Source organism: Chaetomium globosum, genomic scaffold, assembly GCF_000143365.1.
Source record: "Chaetomium globosum CBS 148.51 scaffold_5 genomic scaffold, whole genome shotgun sequence".
Taxonomy (NCBI): Eukaryota; Fungi; Ascomycota; class Sordariomycetes; order Sordariales; family Chaetomiaceae; genus Chaetomium; species Chaetomium globosum.
The window spans coordinates 583,724-603,228 of NT_165980.1; the positions used below are offsets into that span (position 1 = coordinate 583,724).

A 19,505-nucleotide genomic window follows, 5' to 3' on the forward strand; every position below is an offset into this window, starting at 1 on the left:
GTGTTGTGATATCATGTTTTCACCAACTTTCACCGTGTTGGTGATGTGCCTACCACACCATTGGTTGTTTTTTACCTCTTGCCTGCTCAACCCGTCCTCGCCTAGTAGAATGCCACAGGGCCATTACTTAAGTTGTCGATCAGGTTTTTATCTGAGAGTGATATCCAAAATATCCAAGCAATAGTATATGTTTAAGGTTTTTAAAAATGGAATAAAGAACGAGGCAATGTTAAACACGAAAGCACTGCGTTCCACGAAAGACCATCCGCTACCCCTGACATAATAACGACCAAGCTCTAGATATTTCCTGCTATCTTACAACATCCTGTTTGGACTCCGGGCATGTCTAACTCCGAGTTAGAGTTACACCTCTTCCCCTTGTGCATAGGGGTGTGTGGTAAGATTTAAGGAGCAGTTTGGGACTACAAGATAATATCACTCTATCCTGGGGACAAAAAACTGGGAAAAGGACTGTGTAAAAAGGTAAATTTACTTGATATAGTTTCTTGGTTTATCCTCTAGAGTTCAAGGGCTATCGACGCTGATGAAAGTGATCGGGCGAAGTCAACAACTCTTGTAAATGTCATTTAGGAATGATATTCTCCTTGTTTAACATAATCACAGCACGCAGAGACTTAGCTCGAGGAGGGGCAACAGGGGCCGACCGCGAACCTTGGGACCTCAAGGGCCTACGGTGGTGGAGAGAGCCGCGGGCACGGTCATGCGCTGGACGGGGGGAACCGTTGATACGAACAGGGTAGTAGAAGAGGCTTGGAAAGCGAGGTGGTTAAAGGAACGGGACGGCAGGGCAATCACCAGGCCGGCGGACGACTTTGACCATCAGCAGGAGACGCTATTCCGGAACGAAACCCTAAGGAGGCACGACGGTCTCAGCAAGGCGAAGAGCTCACTGCTGATTCAAATCCGGACGGGAGCAATAGGCTTACGGGACTTCTTGTTTACACGGGGAGTCCCGGAGGTTCTGACTCCTGCCTGTCGAGTGTGGCGAGGGACGAGAGACTGCCGGACACCTGGTAGTGTGGTGTTTGGGCCCCACCGTTGACTAGAAGGTGGGAGAGAACTGGAATTCGGACACGACGGGACTTTTACTCTGTTCTACACGGCATCAATCCCACGACTGCACGGCTCGCGAGGAGAGTTCTCGACTGGCTGATGGACTCGGGGAAGCTGCCGATGTACAACTTAGCCAGGAGGCTCGAGCTGGAAGCGGCGGCCTGAAGCGCCCCCGTTCGGAGGCCAGGAGGCCTCCTCTCTTTGTATATGTAGGCTCACTAAAACGCATCGCTCCTTGATTGTTGGTATGGGTTTTTCACCCGGCCCGGGAGGGCACGGTTTTCCTGTACACTAAATAGCTGAGGGTCCGGCACGCCCTAGGGCATAGCGGAGTATGAATAATAATAATAACCACAGCACCATCCACTACGAAGTACGCAGAAACAAATAGTACACATCTTCAAACCCCCAGGTTATATTAATCAGGATATCATGTGAAGTATACAACCAACCAATCTCTCTTCAACGCCATACCCCCGCCCAGTGCCCCTCCATACTCCAATGATGCATAAACGGATATCTAAACCCACGGAAGAAAGCCTCCTCACCAAGTCACCGAATAAAGGGAGAAGCCAAAAAAAGCCCTCATTGCCCCGGACGACCCGGTACTACTCGCGGCGCTCGACGGCCTCGGCGGCGGGATAGGCAGCACGACCGCCCCAGAATCCTCCCTCTGCATCGGCACCCCGCCCATCGCCATGCCCTGCCCGGCGCCCGGCGCAGACGGCACCTCGGGCGGCACGTCTCCGTTCTCCCCGCCTCCCGGCGCGCCCACGACATCGCCCAGCTCGGCGGCGTCCTCGCTGCCCTGCTCGCGGGCGACCAGGCGGTTGATCTCTTGCTGGCGCTTCTCGGCCAGGTCGCGGCGCTTCTCGACGGCGTCGACCAGGTCGTCGTCGTCGCTCCAGTAGGGGTCGTCCTCGGGCAGGTGGGGCATGGCCATGCGTTTCCAGAAGCGTAGCTCCTGGCGCACGGCCTTGGCGTCGACGCGGCGCTCCCAGCGGGCGGCGTCCTCGTCGTAGCGGCCGCGGAACCCGCGCAGCGCCTCGTTGGCATTCCCCGCCCGCGCCTGCATCTCCCAGATCTGCTCGCGCAGCCGGCAGTTCTCGGCCCGCGCCTCGGCCAGCTGGCCCCGGTAGCTGCGGTGCCATGCTGATACGTCCGCCACGTGCTTGGCCTTGTAGTCGTGGAACTGCTTGAGCATGGTCGAGATGACGGAGGCGTACTGCGTGAGGAGCGCGGCGTTGGCGTCGCGCGAGAACTTGGCTTTTTCGAGCGCCTCCGAGAGGATCGAGATGAGCGTGTCGAGGTTGGATTCTTGGGCTGCACACACACGGTAATGTTAGATTATGTTGATTTGTGGGAGGGGTTAGGGGGGCTTTGGTTTACCCTTGACCTCGTCGCCGACGGAATCGACCAGCTCCTCGTTGCCTAGTGAGTGTGCCCTTGCGCGACTGCGCACGCGGCCAACGCCTGAGACGACTTCCTCTAGAGTGCGCTGGTTGTCGGCTAGTTGGCGACTCAGCTCCTCGACCATGCCGTAGATGTAGTTGAGCTCGGCCTGGTGGCCAGCTGGGGCGGGAAAGGGAACCATGCCGGCGCCGGGCATGTTGCCGCCGTTGACACCATTCATAGCGAGGTGCTGTTGCTGTTGTTGCTGTTGTTGCTGCTGTGAGGTCTGCTGAGGTTGTTGTGGAAGGGGTTGCTGTTTTTGTAATTGCTGCTGCTGCTGTTGCTGCTGCTGGACTGGTGGGGGTGGCTGGGGCCGTGCAACGGATGGCGGCGTGGCTGTCTGGGGGTATTGGAGTGGGTCGGTGATGATTGATGATGGAGTTGCGAAATTCATGGTGTTTGTCAGTGCTGCCACGAAGCGCAGGCGCTAGAACCCCTGCAGCTGAACAACCTAGGACAAGGGCTTGGTGTGAGTGGCTGTGGCACTTCAGGGGTTGGGGGGGAGGGAAGCAGCTTGACGTCTTCGATTGTCCGAGGTTTCAGAAAGCAATCGGTCTTTTTACTACATTTATTTGATGGCAGCTTCGAGGTTCCATTGGGAGCCGGCACGAGCTGGGAGTGAGATGGACCTTCCGATGCGACTTGATTGTGATCTGCTCGCTGCATGCCCTGGAAGGTTTAAGGTAACGGTTGCGGGTTAGGGTTATGTATATTGCGTTCGAGTTCTGGTTCGCTTGTCTCAGACTTGTGGCTTGGCGTAGCTCTTCACTCAACTGGACCTCTGTTAACACCATCTGGGCATGAGTACCTCCAACATATAAACACGAAAACCCATCAACTACACTCTTTGTCGAGTCAACACCTCACATCTACATAAATCTACAAAACACCTACGCTCACTTTGGCGCAGAATTACGCTAGCCCCCGCAGCCACCGACAAGACCTGAGAAGACGAACATCGATTTGTTTTGATAAACGGATTCGTGAATGCCTGGGCATTTTATCTGGCATCATTTTCATTAATTCGCATAATCATCGGCCACCATGTCCACGCCAACTCCGGGGAAGCATCCGCTATCGCAGGGCAAGACCCCTTCACAGCCCCAGCCAGGTGCTGCCGCGACTCCTTCAGTTTCAACGCCATTTTCGGCCGCCGCCGCCTTTTCTCCTCATGGCCCGAGGTCATCGCCCCAGCAGTTTAAGAAATCGCCTACCGCAACCTTGGGCCGCTCTACGGGCCCTGTTAACTACGACAGCCCGTCGGCTGCTGCCGCCCTCGGCATCCTGGACATAAGTTCTCTGGGTTTAGACCTCCAGAATCTTGGGAATTTGGGGAAAGCTAGTGAGGACGAGAGAGCAAGGCGGCTGGATAGCGTTATTGCCGTCCTCGGGGTATGTAATCACTGATGGCAATCCTCTGGCTGGCGGGGCTAACCTTGTCGAAGCGAAGTAAAGGCCTCGTTAGCGAGGCTGGTTTGGAAAGACTGGCAAAGAAGCTCGAGCTGGAGTTTATCTGGGAGAATTCAATGGACAGTGACGACAGCAAGACACTCATAGTAGCCGGCTCGGCTCTAGAGTTACTCATCGGATTCCGCAGCGACATCGTACAATCAGTGAACCTTGCCTTCCCGGATTCGGCCGAGATTGTCAACAAGCATGCCGAGGCCGCTGGCAAGATTCTCTTCAAGGATCTGCAACTTCTTGAAGGCCAAAGCCCCCTTACCAAATCCTTGGAAAATTTTGCTGCCAATTTTGAGCGTCTCGCTATCCTGGATAAGCTCAGCATTAGCCCTGGACTTAATATGTACGAGGCCGTGGCCGGTATCTACGAAAGCCTCTGCCGTCTTCACACCTGGGAGCTTCAGCAAGTACGGGGAGACCCTGCAGCTGCGGCCAAGGGCGAGGACCACCTCGAGAGTCTCGTCCTCTGCACGAGAAGCGGGAATCCAACCATGAATACAAGGGGGCGAGTGGGCATGGCCCTTGATTACTGGAAAGACAGGAGGTTGCAGCCACCACCGACGGAGCCGGAAATGATTGAGTGGGTTGAGGAAAACGAACAAGTATGGAGTATCCTCATCGACTGTGCGCCTCTGAGGGAAATCGGCGTCAATCCTGTCCGCATCTCGGATAAGTGGATTGGCCCGGATGTTGAGAAAGTTCCTCTTCCGGATGAGCTACATACGGGCGGCCCGATCATCGACTGGCTGGAGCCAGAAAGCACGTTTGTTCCCACGCCAGACCAAACAAAGGCGGATCCCATGCAGCCCGACGCCTCGATTTTAGGGCCGCGCCTCCCCGATGCCGTCTTCCACGCCACCTTTGACCCGCCTGTCCATATCCCAACAACTCTATGGGGACAAATCCAGCAGTTGGGTTGCATGATGGACGAGACGCCCCTCAAGCAGTTGGCCACGTTCGACAGCTTGGTCCTCCCCTACCCGCCAGGGAAAGAACCCGAGGCAGCAGCGGGGTCGAGGACTGTGACCTGCAACAGACAGACGGCGTACGCAGCACCAGGCGAGGAGAAACTGACATTGAAGAGCCACGCCAACACGCTTTATGTGAGCAAGCCGATTCCAAGCCGGACCCTGACCACCATGACCTTCTCGCACCCCCAACAACTCATCACCATTCTTCCCTACCTCCGGCAGTACGCCTTCCTCGCCACACTACTCGAGCGCAGCCTCACCCAAGACCCCGACCCCACCCGCTTCCTCGACCCAGCCGACGTAAAACCGGCCGCTCCACCCACTATCACAGGAACAACAACCACCAGCCAAGACGACTACGACACCCTTGCCAACCCCCTCCTAACCCCCAAGACGGACGACGGGCCCGAGGACAACGAGAAGGACGAAGAAGAGGGCAGTGAGGGCCACCTCAACATCGACCTAACCCTAACCATGCTGCCGGTGCCACAATTGCGCGTGGTCTTCCCGTTCCGCGACAGGACGGCGCACGTCACGCTGGAGATACAGGAGAACGGGCACGTGCATGTGGATTCGCAGGACGTGCTGGATGACAGCAACATGGTGGCGCCCAACGGGCGGCAGCGGAGCGGAGAGGATGTTGGGGCGCTGTTGGAGAGGATGGAGGATGTCGGGAAGTGGGCCGAGTTTATCCGGTCGAGGTGGGCTTGATTTGGGGGCTTGGATGGGTAGGTTTCAGTGGTGGTGCTGCTATAAGGGGGATGGATGGGATGGGCGCTGGTGGTGTTGGATAGGTTGGGCGGTGTGATGTTCTCTCTGTGCCTGGTTTACGAAGTTCTTTCTGGAGTGTGGGTGGTTATCGGCCACCATGCAGGGCGGAGACTCCATACGGACAAATGGATGGGGGTGGATGGATAGACAACGCGTGGATGTTGACACTGGCGTCGACTTGTTTACGGATTTGTTTACGAATTACTCCATCTGGACACACGGAAACGGCGAGGAAAAGGAAACTATGATCTTCCAATATTAGTGTGAATCAAGACCGTCATGCGTCTAAATGCACTTTTTGGTGTCTTGACTCCTGCAATATGCTATTTTATTTACTTGTTTCTATTTTGCCCGTGCCGCACCACATCATCTGCATACCCCCCGATTTCATGTATGGAGGGGAAGGGACCATCTCCCGTCACGATGCATCCTACTAATGCAATGCAAGATGAGAGAAGGGGGTATACTAGTATAGATTCGGATTAAACCACGCATCCGGAACGCTCTGCGTGCATGAACGATGGATCTCGGTCCGCCCGTCGCCACTGGCTGCTGGCTGCTGTCTCTTCCCGTCGGGACGGGACAGGACGGGACAGGACAGGCACGACAGGATCAGTGACGCGGGTTGGAAACTCGGAAAGGGCCAAGGAATGCGGGATGCCACACGGATTGGATGTGCAGCGAAAAAGTTGGGACGGATCGACGGCGGGCGGGCAAGCGTGGCAAGCAAAGCAACGCCAAAAACACGGACCACAGGCCGAACCAACCAACCAACCAACCCGTTTCGACTTGCAGCAATCGGGATTCTTGGGGTCAGCACTTTGTTTTGAGTTTTGGTGTTTGCAGGGGGAGGCGCGCTTGTGCTTGTTCGCGGCGTTGAACGGGGTCCCGGCGGAGCAAAAGAGTGTACGGAAGACTCCTTCGTACCTACGTCGCCAAGAGTGGGAGTTGGTGGGGGGAGAGGAGTGGGACGCGGTAGGTCGCGGTTCGTCGCGCAGTCCGAAAGAGGAAATCACAACAACAAAGTGGTCAAGATCGGTGGGGATGGGAGGAAGCAAAAAGAAAAAAGAAAGAAAAAGTGACATGCCGCCAGCCACTCTCTCTCTCCACGCTGTGTCGTCGATCTTTCTGCTTGTCTCCATTCTTCCCGTCCCTCGTTCCTCCCCATGGGCTCAGGGTTCAGGGTCGGTGTGCGACGTCCAGTCGGAAGTTTGGGATCGGCCCCCTGGGTCCGTTGGGACTGGCTGGGAGCTGGGAGCAGTGGGAAGGAGGGGGTCCAAACTTGGAAGCGGCCGTTGAGGAAAGAGGGGAAAGGCTGGTGTGGACCGCGGGAACGCGTCTCTCTCTCGCTGGGGTGAAAGAAGGCGGTTGGGCTGGTGGGATGGGTGGATGAGGACACCAGGGTGCACTGCAGTGGCTACTTTTCCTTTCTTTTCTTTCTTTCTTTAGGGCTTTTCCTCCTTAGACGCCGTCTCTACAAATTAGTGTGTGGTAGTTTGTGTTTTTCGAGATTTACCCGATTTGGAAGAGGGCCAAGTGAGGCGAGGATGCAGGCGCGTTCGGTGTAGCATCCATTGTTTTCTTTCGACGCGTTTGGCCAAAAGTAAATAAAGGAGCTTGAGAAATTGCTCTCTGCTTGGGGCCAAGCATGTTGAGTTTTAGGCAGAGCTCACTGGCATTAATCATGATGACAGTTTCGTCATTCGGCGAAGGCGGCGGTGTCAATGCGACTTCTGACCAAGAATGACGCCAATGGTGAGTTGGGCCTCAGATGTGGCCACAAGCGGTCATATTTGGGGCTTGAAGGAGGCACAATGCAGAACTGTCCCTTTTTTAGGCATGTGATAGCAGCACACACGTTTCAAACTCGGACCTGCATTCTTGCATGCCGGGCAGCATGCGTTTGACATGCGGCAACTGGTGAGACCGGGACCTATCGACCTGTCATCCCACAGCAACTGGCTGATTTGGAGAGGGTGAATGTGAGGGCCTTGCCGCCAGTGACGTCTGGCCAGCGAAGAGAGTGCGTGAGCGGTGTGAATCTAGCAGATCTTGCATTTCAACCCCACACACACTTTTTCTGTGGAAGGCCCCCTTGTCTCTAACATTTTATTGGTTCTGGACCTCACTCAAGGTCTGATTCAAAGCCCATGGAAGCCTTTGACTGCCATTAAAATGGAAAATTTCACCGCTCAAGAGTCTCGAACGTCTGCCATGGGGGGCACTCCGGTTCGTCCGAGGCGGTGAGGTTGAGGGTTTGTAACAGAATCATCCCACTTCTTTTGTTACACAGGAGAGAATGGTTCGAATGGCCCGGCGGCTTTCCATGAGTTGGTGGCAAATAAGTCAGGCAACCTACATAGCAAAAGATGGAGCCTTGAGACAATGATATCACATTTACGCATTATGCCATTTGCCATCTGTTTTGGCCACCCGTAGATTGCACTTGTGACGACAATGATGGGCCGCTTTCTTTGTCCTTGGGGAACAATCATGACAATGTGAGGCTGCGGGAGGAGGGGGGTTCGGCTGCAGGTGGCAAAGCCTCTCACACCACCCCATGGACCCTGTGCTTGGCGAGACCAAGCGGGTGGTTGTGGGTCATGGTACCACGCTAACGTCAGGCACGACAAGGGCCTCCCATGCACAACGCGTCTATTGAACGCGAAAACGCGTGAAATCCGCCAAGTAAACAACAGTCGCCGTCCCATCTTCTTGTGTGCTTCGCCGCACGATCTGCCCTCCTTCGGGTTTCCTTTTCGTCTGCACACTGGCTGCGATCGCCAACAAGTTGAACATTGGAATTCGGTCTCATCCCGCGATCCTTCAGCAGCGCCGTTTGATATTGCTGTTCCTCTCTCTCCCTTGGAACAAGACTTGTTCCTTATCGCCTTAACCCCGCTGATCGCATCGCAAGCCGATATCCCAGCTTGGCTGGACATTTTCCCCGCCTCACCAAATCGCAACCTGCGGGAAACCTCGAACAACCCCGATATCCACCTACACCATCGCACCTTCTCATCCGATATGAGTGTGGCCAGTACCAGTAACAGGATTTAAGGAAGGCGGGACTTTGGACGGAGTGTGATTAGAGGAGGACTATTTCCAACAGCCAGCACTGGGTGAGAAGAGGTAGTGGCGACCGACCTCGACCAACAATGCCCGATGGCCATTTGATCTGACGTATCTACGCTCTTTTCGACTGGTTTTATCGCATCAGCATTGTGGCAAGAACCTGCTTGTCAACAAGACAAATTCCAACAATACCAATTTCGCCCTTTTTTTCCATTCTCGAGCGTCGACTGGCTTCGCCTCTTCGGAAACAGACACAACAACGAACCTGCTATTATCGGCAATCAACCGCTTGTCCGATCACTGTTCTTTACATTTTGGTGCATTGTCACGCTCTTGCTCCGGTGACGCCCTTCGACAATTATACCATCAGAAGTTGCTAGCCTCTCGCTTTGCCTGCACCTTCTAGACGGATTAACCGGTCACAACCAAGGTTATCGTCTGAGGTCTGAGGTTCGATCGGAAGTTGCGCGTCACATCCTTGCGAGTGCAGCAGAGAAGAGTGCGACTAAGCGAACATGTCATTCTCAAGTGGAAGCGGGGGCACACTTACACTCCCCTCGCCAACCCATGTTCACCACGTCGATGTCAGCTCAACTGTGAGATCGCTTCGGAGATCACTTTCACGATCGCCCTCTAAATTTAGGTTGTCGAGCATTGCGTCCCCTGCAGCGAATTCAGCTGCATTGCGTCAATCGCCAACCCCAAGTTCACGTGCCATTTTTGAGCAAGTCCCTTCCACAACCACCCCCGCGACGCCAGCTTTCTCGGCGGGACCGCTTTCGCCAACTTCCTACTCGGCACCACCACAACTCCAGACAACTGCGACTCCATTCAGACCGAACATAAAGCTCTCAGTGCGCTCTATGCGGTCAAAGCCGATGACCCGACCCCTATCTCGGTCGCGCATGTCACCAAAGAGCCCGCTGAAGCGGGTTTTTGGTCCGTCGCCCGATTCGGGCAACCCTATTCCACCCTCCACTGCCTTGGCCGAATCGCGGGGCCAAGAGAACACCACCTTTACGAATTGCCCGGTCGCGTTGAGCCCAGCCACGCGTGGGAATCTCGACCGGTCCTCGCGCCACTCGTTGCATCTCGACGTCTCGGGTTCGACGAAGAACGGCGTCTCAAAATTCATGGAGGTCAACAACGAGCCATTTCCCTCCATTTCCGTCAGCCCGCTCAAGCGGAGCGACGCGGACATGAGCCTCGGACAGACGAGCTTTGGGAGCCCAGTCGCAAAGCGACGGAGTCTCCATGGAATCTCGACTTCGGGAACTGAACCCTCGGTTTTCGACCAGACCCCTGCGCCGCCGCCGCAGAATTTCGACATCCATGAAGACGGCGATCATGAATACGAACTCACCGGCACTTACCAGTCGCCGTTCCGCGACTTGGTGGCGTCGCCTGCCATGCCAAAGCGCACGTCTTCTCTTCGTAGGAGCACCCTTCAACAGCGCCAAGGCAACACACAACCTTCCTGGGGTCGACGTGCGGGCGAGAAGCAGTTGGCACAACTCGCGACTGATCCTGGTACGCCGGCCGCTCGCAGCAGGCCTAGGCTCTCGCTGGATCATTACGTCCCGCCCGAGGAGCGATCAAATCCTTTTTCCCAAGCGACCATGTCGCCGCACCCGGCCCAACGAGCAGCGAACCACCCTCACCCGCTGTCCCGGCTCGTGCCACAATCTTCATCTGGCTCGAGCCACGCCGATGAAGAGTTTCCGACCCAGCGGCCGCTATTGCCGCAAGTTTTATCGAAGTCGCTACCCCCAGGATCCCTCCCGCCGGTGAATGATTCGGAAGAGGCCTCAACCCCGCATTACAAGGGGGCTAGGCCGTTGCAGTCGGCCTTTATGTCAACTGGCCTCGTTTCCAAGATGAATCGCAATCCGGACGGTGGTCCACTTGAGCATCCCAGAGCAAAGGCCACTGCGATGCCGGACACGCCTTGTAAGAAGCAGCCCTATTATTCGGCCACATTCCCACCGCAAGGTGGCAGTGGCGGACGTCGATCTCGGATCTCTTTCGGGAGTCCTTCGACGCCTTTCAGTGCGGTCGCCGCACCCATTCGCGGGAACTTGTTTGGAACTCCGGATAAGTCAAACAGCCTCCTTTTCCAGCAAGTTCGTTCCGGCCATACGAGGAAGGGGAGCATGCTTAGTGTGGACGACGATGAACTCCCTGAGGCACACGATGAGCTCCCGCCTACACCGACGAAGAACTTGTTCTTCAAGTCACACACGGCACCGAATGAGGGCGGTCAGTCGCCGGGGGACAGACGTTCGTTCGCCGCCCGCGCTCCCCAGTTTTGCCTTGGTAGAGACCCGAGAGATACGAACGCGAACTCGAGGCCGGACCCCATCACTTTGGGCATGGATGACCTACCGAACAACGACTCTCCTTCTCTGGAACGCCCACCCCGGCCTTCTACTCCTTTCTCCGGCGGTGGCTCACCTTGCCTCGGCTTTTCGTTCGCTTCCGTGACCGGAAGCCGCTCGCATCCCGTCTCGTTTGCCACGCCCGCACCGGCGAGAACTTCGCCGGCTCTTTTGGCGACGTTCAACAGCGCGACCGGGCAGTATGCCAAGGTTGATGGTCCCACGACAGCGAGCGGTTCGAACATGGAAACTATGTCGCCCCATACTCCCCGCGACGCTCCAGGGCACTCGATGACACCGCCCGACCCGACCAGTCTGTCGATTTCGCACTTGCAGGACGGCAACGCCGGGATTTCCCGGACCCCGGCCACCCCCAGCAACTCGCAGACACGGCAACTGTTCTCAAGCTTTGCCAGTCGCCGATTGAGCATCACTCCTCGGAATAGTCTTGGTCCCGGCGACGTTGACGAGTCCTTGCTCTCCCGTTTTGACAAGTCGGAAGTTGTTGGCAAGGGCGAGTTCTCGCAGGTATATCGCGTTGTCAAGTCGTCCGCTCCCGGCTCCTTCATGATGCCGTTGTCGACCACGCCTCGAACACCCTCAAGCCCAAGCTCCGATAGGGTCTACGCGGTAAAGAAGCTCCTGCCGTTTCAAGGTGTGCACGACCGCAACACGAAACTTCGCGAGGTGGCTGTTTTGCAGTCATTGTGCCACTGCAGTAAAGTTGTGCAGTTTATTGACAGCTGGGAACACAACAAACACCTCTACATCCAGACCGAGTTTTGCAGCGAGGGCAGCCTGGATGGCTTCCTCAAGTCTGTTGGACAGGCCGGCCGATTGGATGATTTCAGAATCTGGAAGATTCTTTTGGAGACGGCTCAGGTGAGTTGAGGTGTTGCGAATTCTAAAAGTTCGTATTGCTGACAAAAGATTAGGGTTTATCTGCGATTCATTCCGCTGGCTTTATCCACCTTGATATCAAGCCGGCCAACATCTTTATCAATTTCGATGGTTATCTCAAGATCGGCGACTTTGGCTTGGCGACGAGCTGGCCCGCCCCCAAGGGCATTGATGGAGAAGGCGATCGCGAGTATATCGCCGCCGAGATTCTTCGCGGAGAGTTTGACAAACCTGCCGACATCTTCGCCCTCGGCCTCATCATCTTGGAGATTGCCTGCAACGTCTTTCTTCCCGATAACGGCCCGACCTGGCAGGCTCTTCGGGCAGGCGACTTGAGCGCTGTCCCTCCGCTCACATGCGGCGAGGCCGGCGCCATTACCCGCGATGCGAATGGCCTGCCTCTTGCCCATGATTCCGGCATTTCTCAAGTGTCCGACGAACCTGAGGTTGGGCTTGGCATCAGTCCTCGCCGCGGTTCCTTGCCCTATGGGGCCATGACACACAACGCGAGTAATCTGTTCGGCGCCCAGAAACGGACGGAGCCTCAACGCCCACCCAGCTTTATGCTGGACCCGAACGACCCGCATTCCCTTGACAACCTCGTCAAATGGATGCTCAAACCTAATGCGGCGGATCGTCCCACTGCTGAGCAAGTCTTGGAGTCGGAACCTGTATCCTGGATCTCCAGCCACCGGACTGCTGGCGCGACCGTGTTCGAGGGCAACTGGGGTCCCCGCATCGGTCCCTCTGTGGAAGAGCTTGTGGATACCGAGATGATGGATGTTTAAACGCTAATACGACACTCTCACAATCCTGGAGCACGCCATCTGCTTTCGTGTCTAAGGTGCTGGATATGCCGCCACTTCTGGGGGCGTGGCAGGAGAATATGTCGGAGTATGGAGTTGAATGGGCCGGCTATCATAGCTCGGTACCCATGGCTGTGGGACATCGGGGCCATTTGGGATCGATTGATGTGCGGGCGGTATGGAGTTTATGTGGGCGACTGGCGCGATCCTGCAGTTCCAACATTCTTTCGGCATTATCAACGATGCCATGTGCGTTTATGAGTCAACACGCGGGATGGCTCCAACGAGCGCCTTAATACTGCATCTATTTGCCGACGGGGATTTCATTGCGGTCGACGTCGTTAACACTGGACCATGTTCCCCCTTGGGCTGGTCATGGAGTTTGGGAAATAGCATTCTTGATGGAGACGACCTGACGATCGGGCGCTCTTGGGGATGCATGGCCTTCCGCGGCGACGGATAGGAACGGCAAATTGGGGAGGTTAATTTTGAGGACGCAGCGTTTGCTGGCGGCCTCGGGTGTCGGTTTGTTTCGGAGTTACAACGGTTTCCGAACTATGGGTGCCGGGGTTTTCCTGGCGCCGATTTCGTCTCGTTGCTCTTTACGGAGACGTGTATTATGAGAAGCATACATGCATGCGTGTATAGACTACGGCAGGGTTGGCATTGCATTGCTGGCTGGCTATGGACTGGCTTTTGGCGGGACGCATTGGCGGGACGCCTCGGCGCTCGCATCTTACTGTCTTTTATTTTCTTTTGTTTTCGGTGGCAGGCGGAGGATCATCACGACCATACGACGGCATGACACGATTTAGAGGCAAGACCTACCCTGTATGTACGTACTACTACCTACTTAATCATTTCCTTTGTCGATCAAGATAGGGGATGGTTGTTGCCTGTGGGCTGCTGTTCGATAGTTGACGCTTAGCATCTGATATGAGTAATTCAATCATTTGAATCAGTCTACTCTACTTGTGTTTGAGTCTTGACGTGTCAATCCTGCCACATGGTGTTTGCTTTGATGTGAAATTTGGTGGTTTGTGGGCCCAGTGTGATGTTTTGACTTCATGGTCTCGTAAAGACCATGGGTGCCCGCCCATCACATTTGGAGATGGCCGGCTGTTGCTGAGGTACTCTTTCTTGGCTGCCTCATGCCAGAAAAACGACCGACGGGTAGGGCAAGTCACTCAAGGGTCGTCGACAGCAAGAGGTGAGCTGATACCGAATTCTATTGCCTGACTCCAACTCCTAGACCGAATCCCCTACCCGTTACCAAATACCTAATCCGTTTCCGAAAACACAACCCAACCATGCCCATGCCATGCTATACTATACAACTCGCTGTACACTGCACAAGTCTTCTCACTCCGGCCTGCCCTATCCAGACCAACCCAAACCCAGACACCGGCCAACGCAGACAAAGTAACCTTACCCAATAACTACCCGACAACCACCCCCCCAAACCAAACGCCCCAAGCCCAAGCCCAAACCCAACCCTACACAACCAAAGCAAGCAAGCAGGTAGCTAACCCCACCCCCAAAACAAACAACCCTCACCCCCTTCCTCTCATTACCCACCCAAACCTCCCACTGCACCGCAACACACCACCTACTCAAACCTTCCCCCACCAAACAACCCCCCGACCACCTTCCCGCGCCCCTCCGCCCCGCGGAACTTGCGCGCCTCCCTGCGCCGCTCGGCCTCGGCCACCGCCGCGCGCCGCTCCGTCTCCCGCGCGAGATAGCTCACGCCGGACCGCTTGCCGGCGGGCTTCTTGATCTTCATGCTCTGGGCGGCGGCGGCGGCGGCGGAGCGCGCGGCGTTGGTGTTGGTGTTGGTGGTTGTGGTGTGGGCGGTGATGCTGGAAGAGGTGGTGGAAGATGAGGAAGAGGTGGTGGAGAGGAGGGAGTTGGTGGTTGCGCGGCGGAGGAGGGCGGGGACCTTGAATGTGCCTCCGGTTGCTGCGCCGGTGGTGGAGGTTGTGGTGGTGGCGGAGGCGAAGGCGAGTTTGTTGGCGGAGGAGGCGGTGGAGGAGTTGCGCTTGAGGTTGATGCGGTCGATGATGGCGGGCGCGGGCTTGCTGCGGCGCGGGTTGCGGTTTTCTTTGTTGCTGGAGTTGCTATGCGAGGACTGGGGACGGGCCTCGTCGTCTGAGGAGCCGGCCTCGGTGGCGGGGATGAGGGAGGATGCGGGGTTGAAGGGCTCGTCGAGGAGGTTGGAGAGCGACTCGCGGATCTCGCCAATGTTGGAGGGCTTCTTGCCGACATTGGTGCGGCGGGGGTTGGGCAGAGGGGCAGCTTGGGGCTGGCTGTTGGGGATGACAGCGGCCGGGCCGGCACTTGACGCCTGCGTCCCCTGGCTCTCCGCCCCCGGTGGCGGCGGCGGCGGCGCAAAGATAAAGTCCATCTCGTCGTCGCTGCCGCGGTCCTCAATGGTCCGCATGAACGCCTGGTTGCGCGGGTTCTCGGCAACCTTGCTAATGCGCTCATCGGCGTAGAGGGTGCGCTGCATCTTAGCGAACTGGCGGCGCTTCATGCGACGGCGGGCCTCGCCACCATCGTCAGAGTCGGACAGGTCGTCCCAGTTGCCGTTACGCTTGCGCCGGAGCTGGCCGGTTGTAACGTCGTGGAAGAGCTTCTCGACCTGCTTCTCATCGTCGGCGCGGTCGCGTTCACTGTGCGGGTTAGCTTGTTTATTTGAAAAGGATAGAAGAGTGACTCAGACTTACGCATAGAAGGCCGCCAGCTTCCGCTCGTCGCCCTCGTTATCCTTAGTCTCGTCATCAATCATCTCCTTGATTGACTGATCGTCATCGTCACTGTCTTCACCATCGGCGCCACCGAGGCCGGCGTATTCGTCCTCAGACTCTTCGGCTTGCTCCTCGACCATCTCGCGGGCCTTGCTCTTCTTCTTGTCGAAGGTCTCCTTGAGCTTCTTCTCCTTGCGTGCAGCCTCCTTCATGGCGGCGAAGGCGTTGTTGGAGGTAGTGCCGAAGCCGAACTCGTCGGCCACGGAACCCTCCACGACCTCGTCCTCGCCGGCAACAGAGCGACGACTGGGCGATTCCGGCACGACTGCGTTCTTGCGCCTGAGCTTTCCGGTTCTGCGCACCAGAGGCGACTCAAATTGCTCCTCCGCCTGAGTCTGGCCGGCGGGAACTGTCTCCATGGTTGAAACCGGGGGCTCAACAAAGCGCTGGCGCAGCGGCGAGAAGTCTTGGAAGCCCGAGTCTTGGGTTGGCTCAAGGAGCTCCGACATCTGCGTCGGGTTTGCGGTCTCCTCCAAGAAGGTATCGAAGCCGTGCATCTGGGACTGGGAGAAGCGGATCTGCACGCCCTGGGTTTCGGCTTGCGTCTCTCGGTTCGGCTGGCTGTCGAGGATCAGGTCCTCTGTGGCCTCTTGCGCGGTCTGGGAGAAGTTGGAATCGGGGAAGGCGGTCACGTCAAAGGTGGGCCGTGGCTGAGTGGGCGATGTCTGGGTTGGCCCCATTTGGCTGTCATCCATGGTGCCGGCGAAGATCTGAGTGAGTCCTAGGCCGGCAGGCCCGGCAACAGGAAGGCCCGGGATGAAGGTCTTGGTAGCGGATCGCAGGACTGATGTCGGCACGCTAGGCGACTCAGCGTTGCGGACAGAGGGCGATTTGAAGAAGTGAGCCTTGGGGCGGGGCGTGGCCTTAACAAGAGGCTTAGCATCATCCTCATCGTCAGTAACGATGGTGACCTGCTTTCTCCCCCTGCGTCGGACTTGCATAGAACTAGGCAGCTCCTCGTCGTCCGAGTCCTGGTTGTCGGCCTGCTCTTCGATCTCTTCGGTCTCAGACGCCTCCACGACTTCAGCAGCATCGTCAATCGGGCCCTCGCCCTCTTCTTCTTCCTCTTCCTCCATTTCTTCGTCGTCCTCCTCCTCGGAGCCAGACAATTCAACCTCCTTCTCCACCACCTCCTCCTCCTCATAGTCATCATCATCGCTCTCGTCATCCCAGCCCAAGGGGTCGTCCTCACCCGCAGCCCGCTTCTTCTTCCTCTCCGCCTTAGCATCATCCCGCTCCTTATCCATGAGCTCCTCAGCCTCGCGGCGCGCCTTCGCAACCATGTCCTCGATATCTTGCATCTCCCTCTCCCGCTCCTCAGCCGTCTGCACATGGACGCCCTTGGCCCGCAGCGCCTCCAAGTGGCGGTCCCGCTCGAGCTTCGCTTGGTGGCGAGCGCGCTGGAGAAGGTTGGCGTGGAGCTCGCCGGCGGTGATCATGGGCTCCTGTTGTTGCTTCTTGAGCTTGTTGCCTGCGCGGGCGGGGGGTGCCGGCTTCTTCTCCGGATCGTCGAGGTGGGCGAGCCGGCGGAGGACTTGCAGGGAGTGGGCTTGTTGGGCTTGATTGGTGGGGATGCGGTCGAAGATGGCGTCGAGTTTGGACTTGCGGCTGGGCAGAATTTGAAGGCCGTCGTCGTCGTCCGCATCTAGGGAGACGGAGGCGTTATTGGCTTGGAGGGGAGGGAGCTTGACGCGGATGTTGCGTTTCCGTGGAAGCTCGACGGTGGGCTGTTCTTCTAGATCGGCAGGTGTTGCTTTGCCTTTGCCCTTGTCGAGCTTGCGCGCCGCAGCTTCTTGGACAAGTCCTTCCAGGGCGGGGAATTCGTCCTCGTCGCCCTTGTTCTCTGTTGTCGTAGGAGGCATGTCCTCAGAAGCACCGTCTTTCCCAGGTACCGGCGGCGAACTAGGCGGCGTCTCAACATCCTTCATCTCCGCATCACTCTGTTGAATAGACACTGGTGTGGGGGCACGGCTTGAGCTCGCGGCCGGCGCGGTCTCAGCTGATGCCGCTGCGCCCTCAGGCTTGAAGTTGAACCGCTCAAACAAGGCCGACTTGGAGAGCTTCTTCTTCACCTTGGCTTCGTGAGCAAGCTGCAGACTCCGAGTCAACCGCTGGGTTTCGCGGTTCATCTCCTCGAGTGCCTTTTTGCTGGCTTTACGCGGAGGGCGTGATGCGCCCGCCTCTTGAGTGAGCTTGCGACCGCCATCGTCATCGGTGATGTTGTCGTCTTCGTCGTCAGCCATGATGTCATCGTCATCATGACCGGCTGCTGCCCTCCGTTGAGCCTTCTTACGCGCCTCTTCAGCCTCCCTCGCAAGGCGCTCTTGTCGCTTCCTGGCGACGAGGGCCTTGAATGCGGGCTTCTTCGACAAGCCGGTTGGGCTGGGAAGGCCGTCGTCGCTCTGATCCGCGGAAGGAGACCGAGGCTTGGATGGCGAGACAAACAGCCCGGGTGAGGCGGGGGCGTCTTTTTGTGGAGAGATGAAGAGACCAGGTGACGACGCGGCCTGATGTGGCCTCGGTTCTGGGGTAGAGCTTCGTTCAACCCGGGGTTTTAGCTTCCTGGGGCGCGTAGTAATAGTGTCGTCCTCTTCCTCATCCGCCTCTTCAATCTCATCTTGGTTGGTTTCGTTCTCAAGCATCGTCTCCCTTGGCGGGCTGCCTCGCGTCGTGCTCGCGTCATCTGCAGCTTCTGATTCTGATTCTGATTCTTGTGGCTCGTTACCGCGGGCTTGCATTCTAGCGGCCATTTTCCCACGTGGACGAAGGATGGCATCATCTTCTTCGGAACTGCTATCGGAGAGAGCGCCAAAGCGGTTTTGCTGGATGAGACGCGTCGTGGCAGTGGTGGGCGACACGCTGCGAGAGCGGCGCAGGGAGGGAGACGGAGACCTTGAAGAGGCCATTGTGCCCGCAATTGGGAGTATCTGAGGTCTAAAATATTATGTTGAAAGCTGGTTCAAGAGCATATGTTAAAGATTGCCCTTCGAAACCGGTGCTTGGTGTAAAAGAATGGGTGGATGGATGGGAGTGCAGGTGGCAGGGTTGATATGGTGGGGAAGACGCGCTGAGAGACGCGTTGGGGGTGGAAATGGGTCGATCCAATTAAGTTACGCGACACCCCTGCTGGAACCCCCCTGTAACTCAACCCCCATTGTCAACCCAGTGTCTGTTTCAACACCAACCACCTGGGCCCAGCTCTCCTAGAATTTGTCAGTCAGCAACTTCATTCAACTGCCCTGAAATCGAAACTTGACGCTTACGAATAACCATATCATCAGCGCTTAAACTACCTGGGTACCCGAGGCAGGTATGTACATATACGGCCGAGGACCAAAACTATCAACACCACCGCCCGACTCAAGAGGGACAGATAAGCCGACCGGTCTAGGAGAGGATCGGAGGCAGTGTGTCGGTTTCGAAAGTGCTTCGGCATGGTGTATTGTCGAAATAGAGACGGGCGGGATGAGATTTAGTTGATGAAATGTTGTCGGAATTCTGGGAGCTCAGTGTCGAGTTGGGCGGGGGCTTTGTGGGCACCGAGGTCTCGTGAACAGACATCATCAACCCCTTTGAAGGGATGAAACCGAGTATAAAGGGTTAGGGGTTTAATATGGGGCTTGACAACTCGGATAGAGGGACGTGCGGGGCTGCTCCGGGAGCAGATTGGTTGGCTCTTCGGAAGGCAACAACAGCGCTCAGCGAATGAAAACAACTATAAGACATACAATCTGAGCTTCCATGTCTGCAGACATCACCGTTTGAGGCAAGAAGCGCTTTGTGTTTGGAGTCCCTTTCGGCCCGATC

General features: G+C 56.7%; 4 protein-coding genes across 4 annotated transcripts; 2 read left to right on the forward strand and 2 right to left on the reverse strand.

Annotated features, from left to right (window-relative positions):
• Positions 1-1,618: 1,618 nt before the first annotated feature.
• CHGG_07022 (uncharacterized protein) lies at positions 1,619-2,920 on the reverse strand (the record flags this gene model as incomplete). The annotated part of the gene is made up of 2 exons (XM_001224677.1): positions 1,619-2,397; positions 2,464-2,920. The coding sequence occupies 2 exons, from the start codon at positions 2,918-2,920 to the stop codon at positions 1,619-1,621; spliced, it is 1,236 nt and encodes a 411-aa protein (XP_001224678.1).
• Positions 2,921-3,570: 650 nt separating this feature from the next.
• Positions 3,571-5,669, forward strand: CHGG_07023 (uncharacterized protein; the record flags this gene model as incomplete). The annotated part of the gene is made up of 2 exons (XM_001224678.1): positions 3,571-3,918; positions 3,972-5,669. The coding sequence occupies 2 exons, from the start codon at positions 3,571-3,573 to the stop codon at positions 5,667-5,669; spliced, it is 2,046 nt and encodes a 681-aa protein (XP_001224679.1).
• Positions 5,670-9,682: 4,013 nt separating this feature from the next.
• Positions 9,683-12,870, forward strand: CHGG_07024 (uncharacterized protein; the record flags this gene model as incomplete). Its single annotated transcript, XM_001224679.1, has 2 exons — positions 9,683-12,064; positions 12,118-12,870. 2 exons carry the CDS (start codon positions 9,683-9,685, stop codon positions 12,868-12,870), a joined length of 3,135 nt encoding a protein of 1,044 aa, XP_001224680.1.
• A 1,627-nt stretch (positions 12,871-14,497) lies between these two features.
• Positions 14,498-18,604, reverse strand: CHGG_07025 (uncharacterized protein; the record flags this gene model as incomplete). The annotated part of the gene is made up of 2 exons (XM_001224680.1): positions 14,498-15,563; positions 15,618-18,604. The coding sequence occupies 2 exons, from the start codon at positions 18,602-18,604 to the stop codon at positions 14,498-14,500; spliced, it is 4,053 nt and encodes a 1,350-aa protein (XP_001224681.1).
• Between the last annotated feature and the right edge of the window lie 901 nt (positions 18,605-19,505).